The 24,429-nt window shown below is 45.5% G+C and overlaps 2 protein-coding genes across 11 annotated transcripts in view; one reads left to right on the top strand and one right to left on the bottom strand.

The window, feature by feature from the left end:
* GSE1 (Gse1 coiled-coil protein) overlaps positions 1–10,397 on the top strand; it is a 354,820-nt gene extending 344,423 nt beyond the window's left edge. For all 10 annotated transcript variants that reach the window (XM_044987176.1, XM_044987177.1, XM_044987181.1 and 7 more), the window contains 3 exons: positions 1,396–1,677; positions 4,522–4,625; positions 5,593–10,397. In XM_044987176.1, coding sequence (XP_044843111.1) covers positions 1,396–1,677; positions 4,522–4,625; positions 5,593–5,727 — 521 coding nt within the window. In that variant the 3' untranslated portion in view covers positions 5,728–10,397. The remainder of the gene's footprint in view (positions 1–1,395; positions 1,678–4,521; positions 4,626–5,592) is intronic.
* A 3,677-nt stretch (positions 10,398–14,074) lies between these two features.
* GINS2 (GINS complex subunit 2) lies at positions 14,075–20,478 on the bottom strand. Its single transcript, XM_044986835.1, has 5 exons — positions 20,252–20,478; positions 19,235–19,349; positions 17,869–17,968; positions 16,244–16,370; positions 14,075–15,576 (listed from the first exon to the last, which is right to left on the bottom strand). Exons 1-5 carry the CDS (start codon positions 20,339–20,341, stop codon positions 15,451–15,453), a joined length of 558 nt encoding a protein of 185 aa, XP_044842770.1. The 5' UTR covers positions 20,342–20,478; the 3' UTR covers positions 14,075–15,450.
* Between the last annotated feature and the right edge of the window lie 3,951 nt (positions 20,479–24,429).

Here is a 24,429-nt window from a genome sequence, read left to right as displayed (position 1 = left end):
TGAAGAGAGTTTTCTTGCACTTACTGCACCTTCTGTTACGAAGGGTGTGAAGGAATTTGCAGCCTTGCATTTGGCATTCTCTTCACACTGATGCAAGTGCATGGAGTTCATTCACTAGGGACCGAATGGCTGGGCAGCAGTTCTGCAGAAAAGGACCTAGGGGTTACGGTGGACGAAAAGCTGAATATGAGTCAACAGTGTGCCCTTGTTGCCAAGAAGGCTAATGGCATTTTGGGTTGTATAAGTAGGGGCATTTCCAGCAGATCGAGGGATGTGATCATTCCCCTCTACTCAGCACTGGTGAGGCCTCATTTGGAGTACTGTGTCCAGTTTTGGGCCCCACACTACAAGAAGGATGTGGATAAATTGGAGAGAGTCCAGCGGAGGGCAACAAAAATGATTAGGGGGCTGGAGCACATGACTTATGAGGAGAGGCTGAGGGAACTGGGATTGTTTAGTCTGCAGAAGAGAAGAATGAGGGGGGATTTGATAGCTGCTTTCAACTACCTGAAAGGGGGTTCCAAAGAGGATGGATCTAGACTGTTCTCAGTGGTAGAAGATGACAGAACAAGGAGTAATGGTCTCAAGTTGCAGAGGGGGAGGTTTAGGTTGGACATTAGGAAAAACTTTTTCACTAGTAGGGTGGTGAAGCACTGGAATGGGTTACCTAGGGAGGTGGTGGAATCTCCTTCCTTAGAGGTTTTTAAGGTCAGGCTTGACAAAGCCCTGGCTGGGATGATTTAGTTGGGTTTGGTCCTGCTTTGAGCAGGGGGTTGGACTAGATGACCTCCTGAGGTCCCTTCCAACCCTGAGATTCTATGATTCACTCATCCGTCTTAGATTTATCAACCAGCGTGATTCCACATGGGTTGCCCGGACAGTCAGGGTCAGACTGTTCCTCACAAGCAGGGAGACAGAGAATTCTGATCAGACACTGGTGGCCAGGTGAGCCACACCCCAGCTCCCACATGCCTCTTGTCTCCAGCAAATGAAGAGTCAAGCTTTTTAGCCTTTGTGGCCGCCTGGTACAGTAACTAGACACTGCTACGAATCTGATTGTCAGCGGAGCTTCAGCACCTGGTCCCCACTTGTGCATGTCCACCTGTGTGCATAGGTGTTAGTGCAGAGCAGGTGCATGCACACGGATGGAGGCCAGGGTTGGAAAATCAGTCCTAATATACTTCATTGCAGGGCATGCTTTGACACCCAGAAATTAGGCTGATCGCAGGTGGGAGCTGGGGAATTAGCTCATGTTGACTATCCGCGCTGGCCCGGGCCTTGAGATGTTTTCCAGTACTGTGCCCTGTTTAGTTTGAAATGGCTTCTGAGAACATAAGAAGTCTTCTTTTCTCTTTAGTTCTGGCTGATTGTTTTCTGTTCCTGTCTTGCTTCCAGGAAGTGCAGCAGCACTTACTGCAGAACAGAACCACAAAATTGACACCTCTATCCATTACAACATTCCTGAGCTTCAGACCTCAAGCAGGGTCCAGCTGCCTCAACAGAACGGGCAGCAAGACACCCCACTGGCACGAAAGGGGCTCATCCCACCTGAACAGGACAAGGATTCTGACTCAGAGGGGGAGGAGGAGGAGGAAGAAGAGGAGGAAGAGGAGTACCCTAGACCTAAATGGCAGGGGATCGAGGCAATCTTCGAAGCTTATCAGGAACATATAGAAGGTAAGGGAAAAGATTACAAATGGGACATCAAGGCAATTTCAAGCCCTCCTGTCACCTGGAGGTCTCAGACCTATAAATGACAGTATGGTATTTGTGCTACCCTCTCAGAGGGTGCGCACATCACTGCATTTTCTGTCGTGTAAGAGGAGAAGGTGGCATTTTGGTGAAACTTCCAACTTCAACCTCAGCTGGAGTGGAGGACTAGCAGGGCTACTGCTGTCCCTGTTGCTGCAGTTGCTTGCTTGACTGTGCTCTTTCTACTAATGCTAAGAACTGCTCTGTGCCTAGTAGTTTCTCAGCACACTGGGTTCGAGCCTTGGCTCTGCCATCGACCCACTGGGACCTTGGGCATGTTACTCTGTGCTTTAGCTTCCTGATCCGTACCATGGGGATTAAAAACAGATCAGTCTCACAGGTGAGGCAAATTTATTCACATCTGTCGAGCACTTTAAGATCCTCCGACGGAAGGGGCTGTGGAAAAGCATAAGGCTGTTAATTAGCAGAGGATAGACATAAAGGCGACAGGTGTGTATGAAAATTCATTAATACGACCCAGCACCTTAGAGCAGTGTCTGTAAGGCTGCACAGGGAAATGGAGTCTGGATTCAAGAGCGCAAAACCCCTTGATGTTTTTCTCCTTAGTCTCCTGCTTTATATTCTTGAAATGTGTCTAAAAATAACCCCACCGATGCACCGCCTCAAGCTGGCAATGGAGATGCCATACAGGTGTCAAACGGTGACCTGGTGCACCCTCCACTGTGCCCCAAAACAATCAGCTAGCTCAACCACTGGCATGCACTGCACCCAAGGGGCTGTGAGTCATTTTCTTTTGAACAACACTTCACTTAAGGGCTGTCAGTCTCATCTGTGGAGAGAGACACTTCAGGAATTACAACACGGCTAATTACCAAATGGCGAGCTGGAGCCAAGTCTCAGGAAAACACAAATGCAAATTGATCACCAAGTCTTTCCCTAATTTATTGCAGTTATAAATACATGTGTAGGCTGCAGCTCAGAGTCTGAAATAGGATTGAGGCATCTTTTACCATTATTGGTGAATCTAATTTAATCTGTTTTCCACAGCACCCATCTTTGGTATCCACCTGATTCTCCAGCTCTTAAGACTCAGGTGTTTGTTCATGCCACTGCAATTAGTCCTCCGTGATTAGATGGTTATCAAAAATACACAGCAACCTTTCAGCGTCAATACAGCTGGCTAACCTATGAACACCTATGAATGCTCCACACATTCAGTGCTGCACAAATTTTGCTACATGCTGTTTTATTTTCCGGCGCTCTGATTATTCTTTGTGTTCTTGATAAGATGATAGAAATATTGAACAGCCTCCAGTGGATCGGCTGCTTTAGCTTCCCCTCTCATTTTATCACGGCAATAAATCCTTTGTTAGTGTGCAAGACCCAATAATGTTTCTGATACCCTGGAAGTTAATTACATCTCACTTACTCAGATCCTTATGAATACAGTTGAAATTGTCTTTTAGAAAACTGAAAGGTGCCGTTAGCTTTCTCAAAGGAGCTTCCGCGGTGTTTTTTCCATAAGCTGTGGACCCTTTATTTGACATCAGGCTGTCCTGCAGATCAGTTCTTTCCTTTAGAAAATGATGGTACTAGTTTGCATTCCTGAGAGCCTTTCATATTGGAGGATCCCAAAGTATTGCACCAACAGCACCACTATAATGGAGCTACCTCTGCCATGGACGGTGGTAGTCATCTGGCTCAAAGCATGCTGTGCATGGAAGGAGGAGTTTTGGACAGGAGTACAGTCCTGCCTTAAGAAAAGTGGTTTTGGATGGTTAAACTCCACACAGAGCAGAGTCTCTGTTTAAAGTGTGGAGTCAGAAAAATGACGGGGAAAATGGACTTCTCTCAACAGCTCTGCTCCCTGTATATATTTGGACTCCTGTCTGATGCTATAATAAGCTTTTACTCTTGTTAGCCTTGCAGAGGCAACAGAGCTGTGGGAGAGGAAGCTGGATGTTATATTTTGGCTCACCCATCAATGGAATCTTTGTTCCAGCTGCAGAGCCTGTTCTCCATTCCCATGGTTTTTAAGCACCTAGTTGATGATGCACAAGCAATAAAGAACCCAGCTTGTCTCTCAGATCCTAGGCTGTATTTGCATGAGTGGCAGTTCAAAAAATCCTTCCTTTATGCAAACTGAGCACATTTGAAATCAATGGAAGATAGGAGTCTAAACACCTTTAGGAGCTGGGCCTACATTCTGAAGAGGCAGTAAGCCTGGAACCAGCACCATGCTGCATTCTAGAGGCACTGTAAACTGCCTGGAATTTATTTTAATCTAGTTGGAAGGGCAGAGTTAATCCTGCTGGAATAGGAGAGAATCTGGCAACAAGTGTCCTGCCTTAACTTTTTACAGATCTGTCCAGTGTGCCAGTGCTTGGTTTAAAGAATGCCAATGGTCATTTCTGGTGAACGCACAAATGAACACCTTAGGAACATTGCAGCATGGCACATAAATGTTAGCGAAAAGGCCAAGATATGGAGGACTCTTCCATCCATGAGGTTATGTAGTTTGCTGCACAGTTTATCATTGGCTACAGTGGTGGTGTCCTTAATCTCCATGACATAATATGGTGAGAACATTTCAGTAGTGGTGGATGAAGGTTGAGAGGTCCATGCTGGAGCAGACTGGCACGTCTGACATCCTACCTCTGGCAGTGACCTTCTGAGGTTTCAGAAGGCCAGCATCAAGGGTGAGAATTCAGGAGCCTGGTGTGGGAAAGACTAGCCATACCAGAGACGCTATTAGCCAGATATTCTGATGATACCAAGCAAGGCTGATTGTTGCTCATTTGCTTGCAGAACAAAACCTGGAACGCCAAGTGTTGCAGACACAGTGCCGACGGCTGGAGGCTCAGCACTACAGTCTCAGTCTGACTGCAGAGCAACTGTCACACAGCATGGCGGTGAGCGATGGACAATTTGACATGCTCGGGGAAGGGGGCGGGGGGGAACCTACTGGAACCCCAGTAGAGGCAAATTGGAGTCTGCCCTTGGGAATGTGCAGGTGAGGACAAGAGAACAAACACATGACACGTGTAGTCGTGTTGCTTATTGCCCTACTGGAAGGCACTCAGACACTATGGTGATGAGTGTGGTGTAAAAACCGGTATCGAATAGCAGCTTCTCAGATGACCTACTGCCCATGTGTATACAGCATCTTCTGGAATAAAAATGCACTAGCAAGTATCCTGCAGACAGGGTCACTGTAAGCAGCATGAAAGGAGACCCGTCCAGAGTCTGTGCAAACCTATAAATTTGTAGGGCAGAACTGCTCCCCTGTGATTCTCTGTGCTTGCTCAGTGCCCCCAATCAATAGGAATTCAGCATGTGCAGGGCAGTAGGTTTATTATAACACGTGTAGGATTTTTTAAATGCAGCAGTACAAGTTTTGCCATCCCTTTTAGTTTCCTGTCTGGCCCACTGAAAAGCTGGCTGCAGGGTTCCCCACCTCTGCACCACAGGAAAAAGACATGGGCTGGCTCCAGCCAAGGCTGGATATCAGGATCTCCATTCTTAGGGCAGGAGCTATGAGGCAGTAGGATGGACAAATGTAAGAAGGAACCGTGCTGAGAAAAATACAGATGCCACAAAGTTTGAGGAAAAAATAAGCTCACTTATTCAGGGGAACTCAACGGGACTACCCCAGCATGAGAGAAGAATCAGCTCTTATGATTTGATCCAACTTCGCTGTCGTTTCCATCTGCCCACCAAACCACCCAAATGTTGACTGCAACAAGCCCAGTGGCCTCCCCCTGCAGAAGAGCATAATATATCCCCCATAGATGCACACGTGGGGAGAGAGGCACTACATGCACATACCAGCATGTCAATGGCCCCCTTTTCACTTTGTTTTTTCCTATTCCCTTACAGGAACTAAGGAACCAGAAGCAGAAGATTGTCTCGGAAAGGGAGCGACTTCAGGCCGAACTAGATCACTTGAGAAAGTGCCTTGCGTTGCCTGCAATGCAGTGGTCTAGGGGTTATTTCAAGGGATATCCCAGGTGACGCTCCCTTGCACTAGGCTGAACATATAGTATAGAAATAATAATCTATTTTATTACCTTGAATATTTAATATTTTTCACTGGGAGGTTTGAAGCTAAAATATAAATGGAGAATGTGCCATGCATGGAGCAAAGGATTATGGGATCCAGAAAAAATACCCACCTCTTTCTTGACTTCAGTGCAACTGAATCTTTGCAATTCTGCAAGCAACCCACCCATGAAGGCTAGATTTTGTTTAATTTTAATGAGGGGTGCTTTTTTTCCTCCTTCCCCTCCACTTTTTAATTATTTTTTTAAAAATCTGATAAGATTTCATCAACAACACTAATAGCCACCTCCCTGTAGAGGGGGTGCTGTCCACACACAAAATCATTCTTTTGTTGCCATATTAGTCCAACTACTGTACCATGGGGTTTGCCTATTCTTCACTGGGAAGATGGTGTCTCTCGTGTTAAGAGGAAGTTGGGGTACACTTTGGAAAGCAAATGAACTGTGTATCTCAGATATGGAAAGCTGTGGTAGTGATCTGCAGAGTAACAAGTCCTGGAAGGAGCCAACACAGCTTCAGAACTTGAGCCTTTCCCTAAACAACAGGCTTTCCACTGGAAATGCACTTCGCTATAAAAAATAAAGTGAATAAACAAACCGAAGGTACCTTTTTATTACTGTTTTGGGGGGTAGGGAGTGGAATGTACAGAACAACAACAACAACAACACACACACACACACCTAGAGAGAGAGAGACTAATTACATACCCTAGTGGGTGAACTTTTCATACAAACTCAAAACGATTTTGCAATTAAAAAAAAAAAACAAAGTCAAAAAAGGTGCTTCAGCCTTGTACTGTGTATATATTTAAAAAGTTTTGTATGTTTTTATTACTTTAATTATTGTTATAAAAAGCTTGCCATTTTTAATATGTTTCTGCTTTTTTTTTTGGCAAAATAACTTGCTTTTAGTGTTTGTACTGCTGCTGGTCAGGACATGAAAAATATTGAAGTGTTTTAAAAGAATTTAAAAAAAAAAAAAAAAAAAAAGCTTTCCACTGGGGCATGTGCTATCACTTCTGTTTTTTGCTTTGTGTAGCATCAGTTACTGGTACAGAAAATTCTGTTACTAAAAGGCCAGGAATTAATTATTCCTTACTGCCCTTTCACTGATTTTTCCCCCCCCTTCAAGCACTTCAAAAGTTACATTACAAATATGACCAGCTGCTACTAAATGGGGAAGGGAGTGGAAAAGTCTGTATTGGGAACAAAAGTTCAGGAACTAAGTGAACTGTTTGGGTCTATGATTCAGCATTACTGATGTCTTTCAGCGCTCTGACAAGTAATCTAGAAAATGTTTTAAATGGTGGGGGGGGAGAGACTGCTTGTGTTAGCAATGAGGTGTTACAGAACGACAGGAGAGGAAGCAGTGCAGATTGAGCTGAATTTCCCGTCCTTTACTCACATGAGAAACACCAGTGGGAATAGGAAGGAGGAAGTAGAAATTCTCCCAGCTTGCCCTGTTTCTTCCAGGTAGTTATTCCTCAATAACAGTTCTGTGAAGTAGGAGGACCTCTTTCCCAGAGAGCTGGCTTGAAGTTCAGTTTACAGTTCGGTTAGCCCTAACCTAGCTGAGCTCTATTCCTTGTAAGCAGCTGGGGGGACAGCTGCTGGCAAAATTCAGTCTTTTTGGAGCAGTGCACAGGAATTGATTTTGTTTTTTATTAATTTCTTAGATGGGTGAGGGATACTGTGGGTAATAGGCTTCTGCTTCCCCTACTTCCTAGCCGCTAGTAATAGTGCATTAGGTGTTTCCTCATATAGCATTTGCTGTGCATGTTTATCAGGAATAGTTCATCTTAAATTAAGATGAAGTGGCAGCAGGAGGAACAGCACTAACAGGCTGTTCGTTTTCAGCTGTAAATTAGACAGGAAAGGCTATAGGTGTACATATCCCATTCCCCTACTCAACAGCTACTGTAAATGTTCTGTGGCTGAGGGGAGGAGTCGTGGGACAGTTGATGAGGGCAAAAGTATCACAAACATCTCTGATCAAAATCTACATACTACTGTTGTCTCTAGACTTAGTTGGAGAGGTCTCCTTCAACAGCAGATTTTGGAAGACAGACACCTGTTCTGTTGGAACAGTGAAACACTTGGCGTGGAAAAAGAGCCTCTAGGAATCACAACACACTCTAGACAAGGTTCATGGCCTTCTGTCTCCATGTTATTTGCTTTAGGTTTCTAACAGTCGACACTTGAAAGGCAAGCGGTTTAGACTATGTCTACACTACACACCTTTTAGCAACACAGCTGTGCCACTACAGCCCTACTGCTAAAAGGCACGCAGCGCAGTGTAGCCACTGTTTAGCAGCAGGAGCGAGCTCTCCCACTGACAAAAACTTCCCCGCCGAATGAGCAGCAGTAGCTTTGTCGGCGGAAGAGCTCTCCTGCCAACGAAGTGCTTTTTGTCTGCAGAACTTTTTTGTCGTTCAGAGGTGTAAAAAACACACACACATCCCAAACAAAAGTTTTGTCGTTCAGTTTCCAGTGTAGACAAAGCCTGAGTCTATTGCTGTTCTTCAGAAGAAACATTCACGCTGCCCCCACTACATCTCAGGCAGGGCAAGGGTTGGCCTATTGCATTCCTAGAAGATTTTGCACCTACATGTTGTCAGATGGCAGTGACAGCTACTTCACCCTCTTGCATGGCTCATGATTGAGGGGCTAGCCAGAGCGAAACAATGAGGGCAGAACAAGGAAAAGCAATTCCACAGACCACTATTTAAGTAACGTCAACCTGTTGTCAGATGCAGCATGTAGAGGCTATGATGTTCCTTTAGCCATAGCTCCTACAAACACCCCAGTGCAACCCTGCTACAGTTTCTACATTGAAGGCTCTTTTTCCTCCTCCCCCCAGGAGTACCCCAAGACAATCAGATTAAATAAATCTAAGGCTGTAATGCAGCATGAACAAGGAAAAGGACCAGAAAGGAAAGCTGAAACTAATACCAAATTTAAGCCATGCAATTCTACATTTTTCCTCTTTTGTGTTGGTATTTAGGGCAGTGCAAACAGCAAACCTCCAGCCTATCTTGGGCCCGTTCCATTTTGCAAATGGAAGAAAATAAAGCAGTCACTGACTAGTGTCAATTTAGCTTTACCCCAAAAGCTGAAATGATGAATTGTATGACTGCTCATGTGTGATTCTTCTTTTCTGGTGGACTGACACTATTTCCCACCTGGGGGATTGAAGATCAGACAAAGCTACAACATATACAACAGGAAGAACAGGAAATATTACACAGCACAGTTGGCTTCAGAGCTGATTTATGCCACTCTGGTTTCAAAGTATTTACATGAAGGAACTTCTGTCTTCCATGACTAGCAATGTCTTCACAGCAACAGGCCTCCAGTTTTCCTTTCACTCGGAGGGCAGAGATCTTTTTTAAAGTGCCATTATGGGCAGGCAAGTGACTAGAATACTATGTGGTTTTTAAAGATTTACTCTTAGTTGATGCTTTTGTTATCAGACTTGCCTATTTTTACAACTTAAAGTGAGACTATTTTTAATGCCAAGGCAGGTTACTGCTAACGTGAAACTAAAGCCATAGCCTTCCTGCTTCATACACCGTCCGCAATCAAAGATTCTAGCATCAGGATTTAGTTAGCAATGCTGCTGCTGAGGTAACTAGAATTTAGCTTCTGGTGTTCTGTCTTGTAACTACTACACGACTGACAGCAGAAAAAAATGTGAGTGGGTACTAGGAGATGAGGCAACTATGACTCAGAATACACCAAGCAGCAATATAATGCTGTTTTTAGAGTCACTTTTCTAATCATAATTGCATTTTAAGTACTGAGGGCTTTTTTAAATGAATAGGGTTCCATTTAAAGAAAGGAAGTTACCACTGCTTTGTGTTTAAGGGCCATTGTTGCATGTGCAAAAAGTGCATTTAAAAAACAAACAAACCACATACATTCTAGGTTTAACTTATCTGTTTAAGACGCAAAAGCACTTACGGCTGACAGTTCTTTAAACCAGATTGCATAGCGAGCCTTTGGCCTACTACCTGCCAATTCACAAACTTCATGATAATTTTTAACACAGAAAAATACACTTTATGGTTAAATCACTGTTTCCCCTCCCAGCCCATGATAAAAAAGTTCCTTGTCAGGTCATCCATCAATTTCAATACACTGGAAAGTGGGAGTTCACAAGCACACCACCAGATGGCAATGTTTAGGAGCCTGTTTGAAAATGTTACTTTGCTTAGCAACAATTCCTGAACTTGAGTGTTGATTCCACCCCCATGCCTCACATAGAAAGGAGCTAATCAACTTCTTGACCCAGTGCTTAAAAAGTCTCAGTAATACTCCCCTCCCTCTCCCTTGCCCCAAGGGTCATGTTGACTGGTTGTGTTTATTTGTATGTACCCTGTGCAGAATTGCTAGAGCAGTAAAAACCAGAGCATGGGAGGGAGAGGCAGAGGAGGGAGGAAGCCCAGGCCTGCTGGGGGCAGTTTAGATGCTGTGAAAGAAAAATTAAACCTGTTCTAAGTGTACTTGTTTGAATTAATTGTAATGTAATATATTATTTGTTGAATGTAGTAATTAGGTATTTATGAATATATTGCTGTAATTTCTGACAACATCCAAAAAATAAAATTGTCCTAAATCATGGCAAAGGATTGTTTTTCCCTCCCACTAGTGGATGGAAAAGTTACACTGATCCAGCGTGAAGGACAACATGTGCGATGCACTACCATTATTTACAAGATTCAAGCAAAAAGGCATTGTGTGGTTGACACTACATCATGGCATTTAGCCAGTACCCAGCCCAGGCTCTACAAGCTGTTTTAAGGCAGGGGTGAAGCATCTGAGCAGCTTACACATAGGTCAGGGGATTTGTTATTTCCGAAGGATCAAGTCAGTCCAGAGTATCCTATCTCATGTTACAGCATCAGATACATAGGCCACTTCACTCACAACCACCTGACTATAATGAGATACGTACAAGTTAACCAGGGACTATATACGAGACAGTGGGATAGCAAAAAGAGCATAAGGGAAGCTCAGAAGGGAGAAGATGGTGGGAGATATTTGCAAGACAGTTCAATTGTTTGAGAGTAAAGGCAGTAGGGAAACATTTGTCTGAAGACATGGGGTATGTTATGGTGATTAAATACTGCTGCCTGATGAGAGCCATGGACAAGAGACTTGCTTTCCACTGAGTGAAGAGCAGCCCCCATACACATTAAGAACATAAGAACGGCTGTATTGGGTCAGACGAAAGGTCCATCTAGCCCAGTGTCCTGTCTACTGACAGTGGCCAATGCCAGGTGCCCCAGAGGGAGTGAACCGAACACGTAATGATCAAGTGATCTCTCTCCTGCCATCCATCTCCACCCTCTGACAAACAAACAGGCTAAGGAAACCGTTCTTTAGCCATTAATAGCCGTAACCTCCATGAATTTATCCAGTTCGCTTTTAAACGCTGTTATAGGCCTAGCCTTCACAACCTCCTCAGGCAAGGAGTTCCACAAGTTGACTGTGCGCTGCGTGAAGAACCTCCTTTTATTTGTTTTAAACCTGCTGCCCATTAATCTCATTTGGTGACCCCTAGTTCTTGTATTATGGGAATACGTAAATAACTTTTCCTTATTTACTTTCTCCACATCACGCATGATTTTATATACCTCTATCATATCCCCCCTTAGTCTCCTTTTTTCCATGCTTAAAAGTCCTAGCCTCTTTAATCTCGCCTCATATGGAACTGTAGTGGGGCGGACTGCTCCACTCCCTGTGAGAGTGGGCTGCGGCAGGCCAGGGCTCCTGCGCAGACAGGGAGCCAATCAGAAAAGGGCTTATTGTGAGCCAATCAGGGCCCAGTTTGGAGAGAGCCAATCAGGGCCAGGCTCAGATGTATATAAAGGCTGCCCAGAGCACGAGCAGTCAGTCCATCCCAGGCCTTTGAGAGGGGAAGGTCAGTCTCCAAGGGTGGAGACTAGCACCAGGGACAGTACAGTGCTGGTCAGGGCTTGGAGAGGCTAGTGAGCTTGAGCCCATAGCCGCCAGGCTGCAGGCCCTGAAGGGAAGGGCCTAGTGGGTGCAAGGGGTTGTAGGGGATGCGGCTCAGGGAAGCAGACAAATGAGGGGAGATAAGGAGGACAGCGAGGCTGCCGCCAGAGGGTCCCTGGAACGGGACCCAGAGTAGAGGGTGGGCCTGGGTGTCTTTCCCCCCCCCCATTTCACTCCTTGCAGTACACCCAGCCATTGGCCAGAGGGAGCGGCCATTAGCCTACACCAGATCCCTGACAAGAGGGATTGGACTCAGAGGGCGGTTGGACATGGTGGCTGGAGTGTGGGACTGCTGATCACCTACCCCTGGAAGGGGGTGCAGATGGACTAAGGGGCACTGCCGGAGGGCAGTGGCCTCGAAGAGGACGCCGCCGAGCAGGCAGCAACGCGGGTCCAGAGACAGCAAGAGAGGGTAGAATGACAGATGGGACACCACCAGGAGGGGGCGCTCCACTGGACAGAGCTAATTCCCAGAGTCACCAGCAGGAGGAGCCAGGTGGTGAGTCCCACCCCGTTACAGGGACCCTTTCCCTAATCATTTTAGTTGCCCGTCTGAGCCTTTTCTAGTGCCAGCATATCTTTTTTTGAGATAAGGAGACCACATCTGTACACAGTAGTCAAGATGTGAGCATACCATCGATTTATATAAGGGCAATAATATATTCTCCTTCTTACTCGCTAGCCCCTTTTTAATGATCCCTAACATCCTGTTTGCTTTTTTGACTGCCTCTCCACACTGCGTGGACATCTTCAGAGACGTATCCACGATGACTCCAAGATCTTTTTCCTGACTCGTTGTAGCTAAATTAGCCCCCATCATATGTATAGTTGGGATTATTTTTTCCCATGTGCATTACTTTACATTTATGCACATTAAATTTCATTTGCCATTTAGTTGCCAAATCACTTAGTTTTGTGAGATCTTTTTGAAGTTCTTCACAGTCTGCTTTGGTCTTACTTATCTTGAGCAGGTAAGTATCATCTGCAAACTTTGCCACCTGTTTACCCCTTTCTCCAGATCATTTATGAATAAATTGAATAGGATTGCTCCTAGGACTGACCTTTGGGGAATACCACTAGTTACCCCTCTCCATTCTGAGAATTTACCATTTATTCCTACCCTTTGTTCCGTCTTTTAACCAGTTCTCAATCCATGAAAGGCCCTTCCCTCTTATCCCATGACAACTTAATTTACGTAAGAGCCTTTGGTGAGGGACCTTGTCAAAGGCTTTCTGGAAATCTAAGTACGCTATGTCCACTGGATCCCCCTTGTCAACATGTTTGTTGACCCCTTCAAAGAACTCTAATAGATTAATAAGACACGATTTCCCTTTACAGAAACCACATTGACTTTTGCCCAACAATTTATGTTCTTCTAGGTGTAGGACAATTTTATTCTTTGCTACTGTTTCGACTAATTTGCCCAGTACTGACGTTAGACTTACTGGTCTGTAATTGCCGGGATCACCTCTAGAGCCCTTTTTAAATATTGGCATTACATTAGCTATCTTCCAGTCATTGGGTACACAGGCCGATTTAAAGGGCAGGTTACAAACCCTAGTTAATAGTTCCACAACTTCACATTTGAGTTCTTTCAGAACTCTTGGGTGAATGCCATCTGGACCCAGTGACTTGTTAATGTTAAGTTTATCAATTAAATCTAAAACCTCCTCTAGTGACACTTCAATCTGTGACAGTTCCTCAGATTTGTCACCTACAAAACCTGTCTCAGGTTTGGGAATCTCCCTAACATCCTCAGCCATGAAGACTGAAGCAAAGAATCCATTTAGTTTCTCCACAATGACTTTATCATCTTTAAGCTCTCCTTTTGTATCGCGATCATCGAGGGGCCCCACTGGTTGTTTAGCAGGCTTCCTGCTTCTGATGTAAGCATTTTGTTTTGAGTTTTTGGCTAGCCGTTCTTCAAACTTCTCTTTGGCTTTTCTTATTACATTTTTTACACTTAATTTGGCAGTGTTTATAATCCTTTCTATTTACCTCACTAGGATTTGATTTCCACTTTTAAAAGGAAGTCTTTTTTATCTCACTGCTTTTTACATGGTTATTAAGCCACGGTGGCTCTTTTTCAGCTACATTTGATTCCTTGCAGTGTTGAGATGTGACCGCTATAATTGAGCCTAAAACTGACAGTCAGACCAGTTTATAGATTCTGAGATAGACAAGGACCCCACCGTCAGATGCAAAGGGCAAGAGAAGAGGAGGTGTTTTCACACAATTAGTGTACCAGTGTATGTAAAAAGGAAAGGAATCTTATTCTTCCGACAGACAGTTCACTCTTTTTTATGCATGGGTTGTTTACTATTTGTTTAAAAAAAACTTCAGTCAAAAGATCAAATGTACAGTACATCACGGTGACATGTCTTCCAACTATCTGGAATATTTCCTTCTGCTCCTCCAACTGGATTTTGGACCCACTTCTATGTCTCTCCAACAGGCAGCAGATTGGCTAGGTTCTCCCCTTTACTGCTGTCCACATGAAGCCTAGCACATCAACTGGCATGTTGTCAGAGATTAGATTCAGTGCAGTGGGAGCTAAGATGCATCATCAGCTTTTGCTTTCAAACTATCAACTACCCCCACAGTATCCAGGAACATGCTCTATGAACACCACCTAATATTCTCTCTAGTGCAGAGATTATGATAACATTCATATTCAGGAAAATAAAAGGGATTTTTTTTAAGTGTACATGAGAGAGAAATGCTGCTGGTAAGCCACCACCTGCCACAGCTGCATCCACACCAAATATCTCAGTGGCCCACTAGAAGCAGTACCTGAACCAAATGAGGTAGCGCGTGTTCTCTTTAAAGCTCCCACTGGGGGAGAAATACAAAGCTACAAGTGCAGAGAGAGAGAACTGTGCACTTAAATGGCCTTGGCAAGCCAGCCATGTGAGCTCATCTACCAGCTCTGCTCAGAGACAAATATACTGCTGTAAGTGATGGCCTCAGTTGGAGAAAAGCCGTAAAACGCAGTAGAGGTGGGTTAAAATCCATATATCACTCCGTAGCCCAGGGAAGCCCCAGGACTGTGCATTCAGGTGTTTAAAACAGTCCCATTCTGGGATCTTCCTCAACCAGGCTTTAGACAACCCAGAGGAAGGAGAAGAGCAAGACACTAAACTAAGAGCATATTTATTGCTGCTACATATCATTTAAGAGATTTTAAAAACCCCATCCAATAAGGCAATAACAAGAAAAACCTCCCAACAGCATCTAACTGCTGCAACCAATTCATCTTGCAAAGACAGCTGCACAGGGGCTGGGAGAGTTCTGCCAGGTAGAATCATTTGTTTTGCCAAGGATGCTCATTATAGAGCAGAAGCTGTTCACGATAGCTGCTGAGCAGGGAATGCCCTCTGTGCCATTAGCAGTCCTCAACTTATTAATATGCAGCCACAAGACTGCCTTCTTCCTATTGCCTGAACACAAACACCACAGAGACTCAAGTTAGATACAATTGACAGGAAATGTATAAGACTTGCATGGTTTTTAGCAGAGACCTATACAGGGTATTTAAGGCATAAAAACAGCATAAGGCAAGTTGCATTAGGACTCATTAATAGTGTCCAGAGGGCAGAGTCCTCCTACTATTATTGCCTCATCCCATGAGGGTTTTAGATTGTCAGAAGACATCTTAGAAATCCTGGGACTGGGCACTCTCAGCCGGCTGAAGGTTTGTGCGTAGCTTGTACATGTGATCTAAGGCTTGAGTAAGAAAAGTCCCAGTGGTGTTGATCTCCATCAAGGTCAGATTATCCAGCTAAAAGACAAGGAGGGTAACATTACAGCAGTATTTGGGGAAGCAGCACTACAATCTCTCTCAATGGCAAAAGGAAGGTCAGTCTATGGACAAGTCGACATCAGTTACGTCACCATATAGCCACTGCAGTAATTAAATCGATTTTTCATGTCCACCCTACCCTCCTCCTGTTGGCGGTGCATGTCCTGAACAGGAGCACTTCCACCAATTTAAACAACAGTGTGGGGTATTGTGGAACATTGAAAGCCCGGAGCCCAGCCACTGGGGCTGACAGCTGGAACAGTAAATGCATTGTCTATAGTAATACTGTGTAAACCTAACTACATCGACCTAAGCAGCTACGCCTCTTGCAGAGGTGGAGTTTAAGGTTGGTGTCCTGGGTAACTTGCATTGTCAAGAGCAACACTGTAGTGTAGACACTTAGAGTTGAAAGAAGCATTGCAGCATTTGAAACAACATAATACATATGGAGTTTTTTACTCCACATGGCTATAGTTCTCAACTGACAAGTAACCAAATCACTGGAAGAAAAAAAAAAAAAGCTACAACTGGAACTTTCACTAGCAGTATTAATCATTCACAAGCCACATAATCACACAGCATCTTGAACATTCCCAGGCCAAAACTAGCAGACTTATCAGCCCACCCCAGATTTTCCTTACTATACCTTGGCATGGGCCTCCTGCTGTCTGACAAAGCTGTCCGCAGACAACCGCAGTTTAGCTATCCGCGTATCCCAGGTATCCTTAACCAGTGTTCGGATTTCATCTGCTTTCGGGATGCTGTCTGAGGCACTAGAAGAAGAGAAGGTAGGTCAGAACAGGCTGCAAGGGACTAATACGTTAAGTCTCTGGCATGAGTAACACTGGCAGCTTCTCGAATCTCTGAAGTGTGAGCAGAGTAGTTCGCTTTATACAAAGAGCAAACACTGAAATCCAGAGTGCTGCTGCTTCTGCAGCTGGGGTTTTCGGGATACTTTATTTACCCAGGAAAGATCAGTTTTCAATACAATCCTTCTGGTCTTTAATTGCCCAGCTGGTCTGGAATACTAGTAAGTCCAATAACCTGGCCAAAGTCACACGTAAAAGAGCAACTCAATGGCTCAACTGTTATTAGAGCTCAAGTTCAGCCCAGTACTCTTACCACTCAATCACAGGGACCATACAGGTTGTACCACGTAACAGCCTAAAGGTTAGGCAATTAAATACTTCCACAAGGACCTCAAGAGATCAGATCAATTCACCTGGACAGAAGTGTCATGGTTATTCTAGTGTAAGGAAAGGGTCTGCATGCTAAGATGTCGTAAGCATGAGAAGAAACAGTTGGGCTTCAAATGGCCAGTCCTCTGTAATCAAGGGCTTTTCAAGTCAGAAGGGTATGTGCATAGAAGAGTAGTTCTCAACCAGGGGTACGCAAACCCCTAAGGGTATGCATCTAGATATTTGCCTAGCTTTACAACAGCATAAAAAGCACTAGCAAAATCAGTACAAACTAAAATTTCATACAGATGACTTGTTTGTACTTCTCTATATACTATACACTGAACTGTAAATATAGTATTTATATTGCAATTGATTTATATGGTAAAGATGAGAAAGTAAGCAATTTTTCGTAATAGTGTTCTGTGGCACTTCTGTATTTTTATGTCTATTTGCTTACAAAATCAGTTTTTAAGTGAGGCGAAACTTCAGGTATGCAAGACAAATCAGACTCCTGAAGGGGGTACAATAGTCTGGAAAGGTTGAGAGCCACTGGCTTAGAAGAAATACCAGCCAGAATGCTAATTTTATGGTAATGAAATGTTTTAGCAGACCTGACAGCTTAGAGTCAGGACATCCCCCAATCCCTGCTCTCCCATCTCCTAAAGGGTCCCCCATCAGCAGCAGAGGGTGGAGAAGTCTGGAAAGATTAGGCTGCTGGGCCTCTCAGGTAGATTCAAAGAGCTGTGAATCTGTATAAATGAAGCTAAAAAATATGCTAAATACATCCAGGGCCACTACACTTGGTTACTTCTGTAGGCAGTGTTGGAGTCCAGGTATCACACCACAGAACAAGTGAAACCAACTTAATAAATACAAAGGCTACCATTAGGTAAGTGCCCAAGCAAAATCTTGATGTACTTTGGAATAAGCGTCCTGTTAACACTTTCCCAAAGGCCTCCAAATTTAAATCCAATGAAATCCTAAAAGCTTTCCTATGTCACAACTCAATTCCTGAATATTTACTAACATCAAACCCCACTGGTCAGGGAGGAAAATGCCTTTGACTGGTTACAGTAAGAGACCTACTTACTAGTTTAACAGCAACTTAGTTAGTTCCATGTAGTAGGGACTGGGCATTGGAGTGAAAGTGTCCTCTTTGCGTTCCTGATCCCGGATTTCCTCCAGCTTTTCTGAAATACAATTTCATACTTTACTAGATGCTTCAATGATCTGGTGTCAAGTCCTCCCAGCAGAAGCTGCACCCCTCAACCAGCCTTGCAGGATGAACTGACAGTTTTGTGTTTACATCAGGTGGAATCAGCACCTAGGTGGAGACACCACAGGCTGCAGGAGAAACAATTCTAATGCCCAAAAGTTGCTCTGATCTCATGTCTAGAAGTAAAAGTGGACCTCAACTCATATGGGAGAAAGGGACAACCACCAACCCAGGATTGCGGTGACAGGAGCTGAGAAGCAACATTCAGTCCTACATGGCTAGAAGGATGAATCACCATCACCACTTGCGACATGAGGAGACAAGGAGTGACATGCCTGGAGAGAGAGTGCCTCCAAAAAAGGAATCTTTCTGCCAAGTAACATTTTGGCTCACTGATCTGCACTCTCTGGAATCAAGAAAATGTGGAAGAGGGAGAATGTTTAGAGACAAAAGCCTCTTCACTCTTCCTGAGGTTCCATCATTACCTGCTTCCTGCCCTCCTCAACTACACATTTCTCTCAAGATGGCAGAATGGAGGGAGCTAGGATTTTTATTTCTAATCGGAGGAACATACATCACATTGGGGTAAAATCTCTTCAACTCCTGACTGCCTTCAAGGTACAAAGGAGGCTGAGGAGATCAGAACTTCTGTATGCTCTCCAAAGGCACCCTCTTCCCTAGAGATAAAGCTAGAAAAGAGAGGTGATAAAAGGCAGCCGCCCCACCTTGATTATAACAATACTCTGCATTTTTATTATAAACAAATCTCACCACTGAGGTAGGCAAGTATGAGTCTCATTTTACAAGTCACCAAATAAAGCCAAGAACAGTGAAGTGGACAGGTGAAGATCACACTGAAACCAGTGGCAGAACTGGGATGCAGTATTTTAAATCAATTTTATGTATCAGGATAAGAATTTATTCTAACTACACAGGTTAAAAATTACAATGATGATATGCAAAGATCACGCTAGTTTGCAGCGTTGTCATAGCCATGTTGGAGCAACAGAGGCCAATCCAACAAAAGACATTCTCACCCACCTTGTCTGTCTAAAATCATGCTAAGTCTTGAAAATCTCAGCAGCACTGCATTAGAACAATTCCTCCCACAATTCCATTTGTCCCTGCAACTTTGGACCTTGGCACTTTTCCCAAGGGAATTCCTGTATTTCAGGACTCCCCACTAGCCCTGCAGCCTGGCTAAGTCTATGCCTAACCTGTAGGCTACTGTTCTCCTTACCAGCATCCATCCATTCAGGAGGTATTAGCCGACACTTCTGTCTCTGTTTTAGGTTAACAGCTAGCCAAAGAGGCACTTCCACAGGCAAGCCAGGATTAAAGGGACCCAAATCCCCCTGAAAATAAGGAAAGTGTAAGTAACAGGGCATGGAAAATTGTGACACCTCTTTGAAAATTAGGTTTCTCTCATCAGCCTCACACACTGCTAAAGGATCAACAGTTTCCTGTAGATTTAGGGAAACCACCCCATGCCAACTGATATCACCCCTGCTCTTGGTCCCAGATACCAGCACAGTTCTCTCGTCCCTTAGCAGTAACTACTTACATTTTGATGGCACTTTCTATCCTAAAGGGTTTCATAAGCGATATATGAAAATTACTTCTCCCATCACCGAAATGTAGCCACTTGGCTGTGGGTGGACTATGGGAGATGTTTTAAAAAGCAGAACAGCTAGTGCAGGGCAGTAAGTGCAGGTGATTCTTGTATCCACTGACGCTGCAGGGGGGGATCTGGGCTAACAGGCACTTAGCCAAAGGGGATGTGGAGGTTAGGAAGAGCCAGAGGGGTAATGTAACGTTCACAACTGGAACCTTTGCTATCGCTATGGATTTTACCTGCAGGCGCCCAGACCCCCCGGTGATGGGCGTCAGGCTATAGCGATACCATTGCCTCTCAGCGGGATGCCGGCAGCCCCGCTGCGGAGCGGATCCGCCCCACGCGGCTCTCCTACCCCGGCCCCCGCCAGTGGGCCAAGGCCGCCTGCCACCGTCTTCCCCACCAATCCCCTCCCCGCAGCCGAGCCCCGGGCCAGCCCGTCGCCGCACCCTGCTTCCCTGCGTAAGACCACCGCGGGGGCCCCGGCCCGGTGACACCCGAGAGCCCAGCCCCCACACGCGCCATTCCCGCCCCTCAGCCCGAAGACACCCCAGAGCCCAGCCCCCGCCCTCAGGGCCCTGCCCGCGAGCCCAGCCCCCCTTCGCCCTCCCAAGCCCGCGCCGGCCCGGCCCGGCCCCGCACCCCGATGAGGTAGATCCGGTCCAGGCTGAAGTTGGGGATGACGGTCACCAGCTCCTTCTCGGCCAGGAACTCGGCCTCGGCGGGATCCATGGCCCTGAGGCGGCGCCGCCGCCGCCGCCAACCCGCCGGAACTGGAACTCGCAGCACGCGCGCGCCAGTCTACACCCTTTGCCATTGGCTGGGAGGCAGATAGACCCCGCCCCACAACAGAGCCTCGCCCGACGCTGCCTGTTTCTGAGCGGCGCGAGAAGCTTGCTGCGTTTTCCCGGTCTCAGGTTGGCCGAGGGGCTCGCATGTGAGAGGCTCTGATTGGCTTAGTCACATTCACGGTGCTACGCGATTGGCTGAGCGGCTAGACTTATTGCCAGCCAATCAGAACGCTCTTGAGCCCAGGCCCTCAGGCTAGGCGGGAGAACGGTCCCTGGAGGGAGGATGTTCCCCGCTAAGCAGCGCTCCCCGCGGGATGCTGCCGGCCCGATCCCCAGAGGGCGGGGCAGTGAGTCCGCCCTGCCGTGTGTCATAGACCCCGCGCTGCGCCTTCCCCTGGGGGATTCCCCTCAGGATCTGCAGTCCCCCGCCCCCCCAGTCCCTTGCCGCCTGCTCCGCCCCCTCCAGCCCCCAGGGGAACAGAGCAGCCCCCGCTCCAGATGTGTTAGGTTAGGGGCCAATCTCCCTCCTGGGCAGCTTGCACCGTGTTTCTAGCTGGCTGCAGGGCTCCAGAGCCATCGCTCTCCCTTGCAGCCTGGTGGCCTGTGCTCTGCTCCGCTCCCTCCTAATCAGCATCACCTTTGCGGCTGTGCTCCGCCGGGCCGTGGCACACCTGGCACCCACCCTGAGCGGGCTGAGCAAGGCCTGAGCCGTCAGCCAAGAGCCCGAGTCTCAGCCCTGACCTACGCTGGGGTTTTAGGCACTGGGCACAGTTTACACCTCTGCCAAAGGTTTGCACAAGTACAGCTACGCTGCAGGTAAACACCTGGCCTCGCTGGAGATGCCAAAAGCAGTGAGAGTGGGAGCATCTGAGTTCCAGATTCTCTGCTCCCTTTCACCCATAGACCGTTCTTCTATGGTCCCCAGTCCCCATTACCACGTTCTTTCAGTTCGGTTTAGGCATTTGACTCTTCACTCTGTATTCCTGTAACTGCAGGTTTACGGAATTGTTGCTTTGTTTTCCCATCGCTATCCTTGACAGTGGTGTGTCTTGGACCGAGAAGGGACCTTGATTCATTAATATTAATAAGATAGCACCTAAAGGCCAAGGCCCTATTATACTAGGCACTGTACAAATGTATAACAGATAGTCCCAGCCCTGAAGAGCTTATGCTCTAGTGTAAGATCACGGCCAACGGATGGATACAATAGATAACCGGGCTGAGCCCAAGGAAATAAAGAGATGGCATTAATCAGCATAAAAAACAGCAGTCCCTGCAAACCAGCTGCCTGCCTGCCTGCCCACATCATTGCTGGGTATGTTGTGAGCATCACAGCAGAGAAGTATTTTAAGGAGGGATTTTTCAACTATTCCTCACCTCTGATCTTGATCCTTCTCCCTGTCACTTGTTAATTAAAAAGAAAAAAAATCTCCAAACACTCAGCAATCGGTGTGTTTAAGAACAGAGGATGAAGGGGTAATCACTAGCAGACAGCATGGATTTACCAAGAACAAATAATTCCAAACCAGCTTGATTTCCTTCTTCAACAGGGTAACTGATTTGGTGGATAGGAGGAATGCGGTGAACATAAAATACCTGGACTTCAGCAATGCTGTTGACCTGATACTTTGATAAGTAAGCTGGAGAAATGCGGGCTCGACAGAACTATTATTAAGAGAACATAAGAATGGGCCGTACAGAGTCAGACCAAAGATTTATCTAGCCCCGTATCCTGTCTTCTGACAGTGACCAATGCCAGGTACCCCAATACTTGGCAGGATAGAACTAAAATTCAGAGGGATCTTGATAAATTGGAGAATTAGTCTATAAACAAAATGAAATTCAACAAAGACAAAAGCAAGGTGCTACACTTAGGGAAGAAAAACCAAATGCACAAATACAGAATGGGGGAAATCTGGCTTGGCAGCAGCACTGCTAAAAAGGATCTAGAAGTTGTGGTGAATCGAAACCTCAGCATGAGTCAGCAATGCGATGCTGTTGCAAAAAAAGTAAATGCAGTTTTAGATTGCCTTAACAGAAGCATAGCATGAAAGACATGGGAGGTGATAGTACCACTCGACTTGGCAATGGTTAGGCCTCAGATGAAGTACTGTATCCAATTTTGGTCTCCAATGTATAGAAAGGATGTAGAGAAACTGGAAAGGATTCAGAGGCAAGCAACAAAGATGATCAAAGGGATGGAATGCAAGCCAGATGAGCAAAAAACTGAAGGAACTGGGTATTTTTAGTTTGGAAAAGAGGAGATTAAGTGGACATATGACAATGGACTTCAGATACTTGAAAGGCTGCCATAAAAAAAGAAGAAAAGTTGTTCTCTTTTGCCAAAGAGGACAGGACAAGAAGCAATGGGTTCAAATTACAGTTTAGCAGATTTAGATTAAATCTCAGGAAAAACTTTCTAACTGTAAGAACAGTAGGACAATGGAACAGACTGCCTAGGGAGGTTGTGGAAGCTTCTTCACTGGAGGTTTTCAAAAGGAGGCTGGATAGCCATCTGTCTTGGATGGTTCAGACACAACAAATCCTGCATCTTGGCAGGGGGTTAGACTAGATGATCCTTGTGGTGCCTTCTAACCCTATGATTCTAAGAAAAAAACAACAAATAAAACTGTCAAGACACATTGAAGATGTTAATGTCCAAAGTTATGCAAGGGAAAGAAAAAAATAAAAGGCTTTTATCCTGGAGTGATTTAGAGCACTGTCAGCCAGGCTGTTAGGTTGTCAGGTTGTCATGGAAACAGAAAGCCTTCAAACAATATTAGCAGTGACAGATCTATTTAATGGTGTGTTCTTGTGATCCTGTTCAAAACACCACCTATTTCTCTGTCTTGCCTTCATCATGTCCCAGCAACAGCAGCAACCTTGATGCAGTGGGAAGAATAAAAAGGACCCAGTGTCGGGTATACTGTGTTTCCTCACAAAAAGTCTTTCCCAGGGAGCCACTTTTCCTCTTCTTACCCCTCATCAGCCACTCCGTTATTCTCTCCTTCACCAAAACCAGGATCTATAGCATTGAGAGCCGAGCCGCTCTACAGCGCATGAATAAAAATGAAAAATGATAGCACCATAGTTGCAGGATGATGATAATCCCATTTTGCAGCTGTCACTCAAAGGCCTTGTTATGTCTGAGTCTGATTTTTCTTCACTCTGCTCTCACGTCCTTCCCATAAAAAACAAATCGAAGCGCCATCTTGCTCACAGCAGCTGCCAATGGTTCCTATCGATTGATTTTTATCGATCAATATTTTATTACTCCCTAAGGCCTTTTTTTTAATTAAGTGAGTTTTGTGTGTAAAAGTGCCAGACGGGCAGCTCCGCAGGCCTCTGTTTATCAGTGGAAGAGGGACAGCATCGGGAGTGGCACTGGCAGGGCAAGCTGCCCCTGCTTACTGCCCTGGCAAGGTGTCTCATTTCTGACTGGGAGAACCATCTGTTGGGGGTGTGAAAGCAGATTAGTCTCCATCATTCAATCACCCTTGACTTCCTTGCTGTGCCTGCCAACAAGGAGGGACCAAATAGTGCCAATTGCACGTGGAGTCAGCAATATCACTAACCCCAAGCATTTAAAACAAAAGGAGTCAGTCCCCAAAACATGAGATTGGTTTGAAAATCATGAGATTTTTAACACTAATACATGTGCAGTCCTTTTTATCCACTTCCTGGTTTCTGAGCTGTTAGACATCACATGTTTCAGCTCTCCTCCACAACAGTACTTCTTGTTTTAAAGGGAGTTCTTTCATAGAGATTCTCATAGAAGATGGAACCACCAGTCTCCAGGAGCTGAGGCTTTAAGAAAAACACCAAATATCATGAGCGCTGGCTGGCAACACCAAACCCAGACACGAGTTTGGTTTTGGAAACGGTTGTCTTTGGCTTTTCACCATCTCTCTATGTATTTCTAGTGCAACAGCCATTTCAGCCCCAAACCAGGCAAAACTCAATGATGATGCCTGAGTCTGCTTTTGACATTTTGAGTTTGTTTGAACCCCCGCATTCAAAACAAAACTC

Source organism: Mauremys mutica, chromosome 14, assembly GCF_020497125.1.
Source record: "Mauremys mutica isolate MM-2020 ecotype Southern chromosome 14, ASM2049712v1, whole genome shotgun sequence".
NCBI classification, from domain to species: domain Eukaryota; kingdom Metazoa; phylum Chordata; order Testudines; family Geoemydidae; genus Mauremys; species Mauremys mutica.
This window is presented reverse-complemented; position numbering and strand designations above follow the sequence as displayed.

Bases quoted from the DNA above. Each gene is read 5' to 3' on its own strand.
- GINS2 (XM_044986835.1), bottom strand. From the start codon at position 20,341: ATGGATCCCGCCGAGGCCGAGTTCCTGGCCGAGAAGGAGCTGGTGACC. The intron at 19,350-20,251 runs GTGCGGGGCCGG...CCTTATTTTCAG, and splicing joins ACCGGATCTACCTCATCGGG to GGGGATTTGGGTCCCTTTAA. The intron at 17,969-19,234 runs GTAAGGAGAACA...ATTGTATTTCAG, and splicing joins TCCTGAATGGATGGATGCTG to AAAAGCTGGAGGAAATCCGG.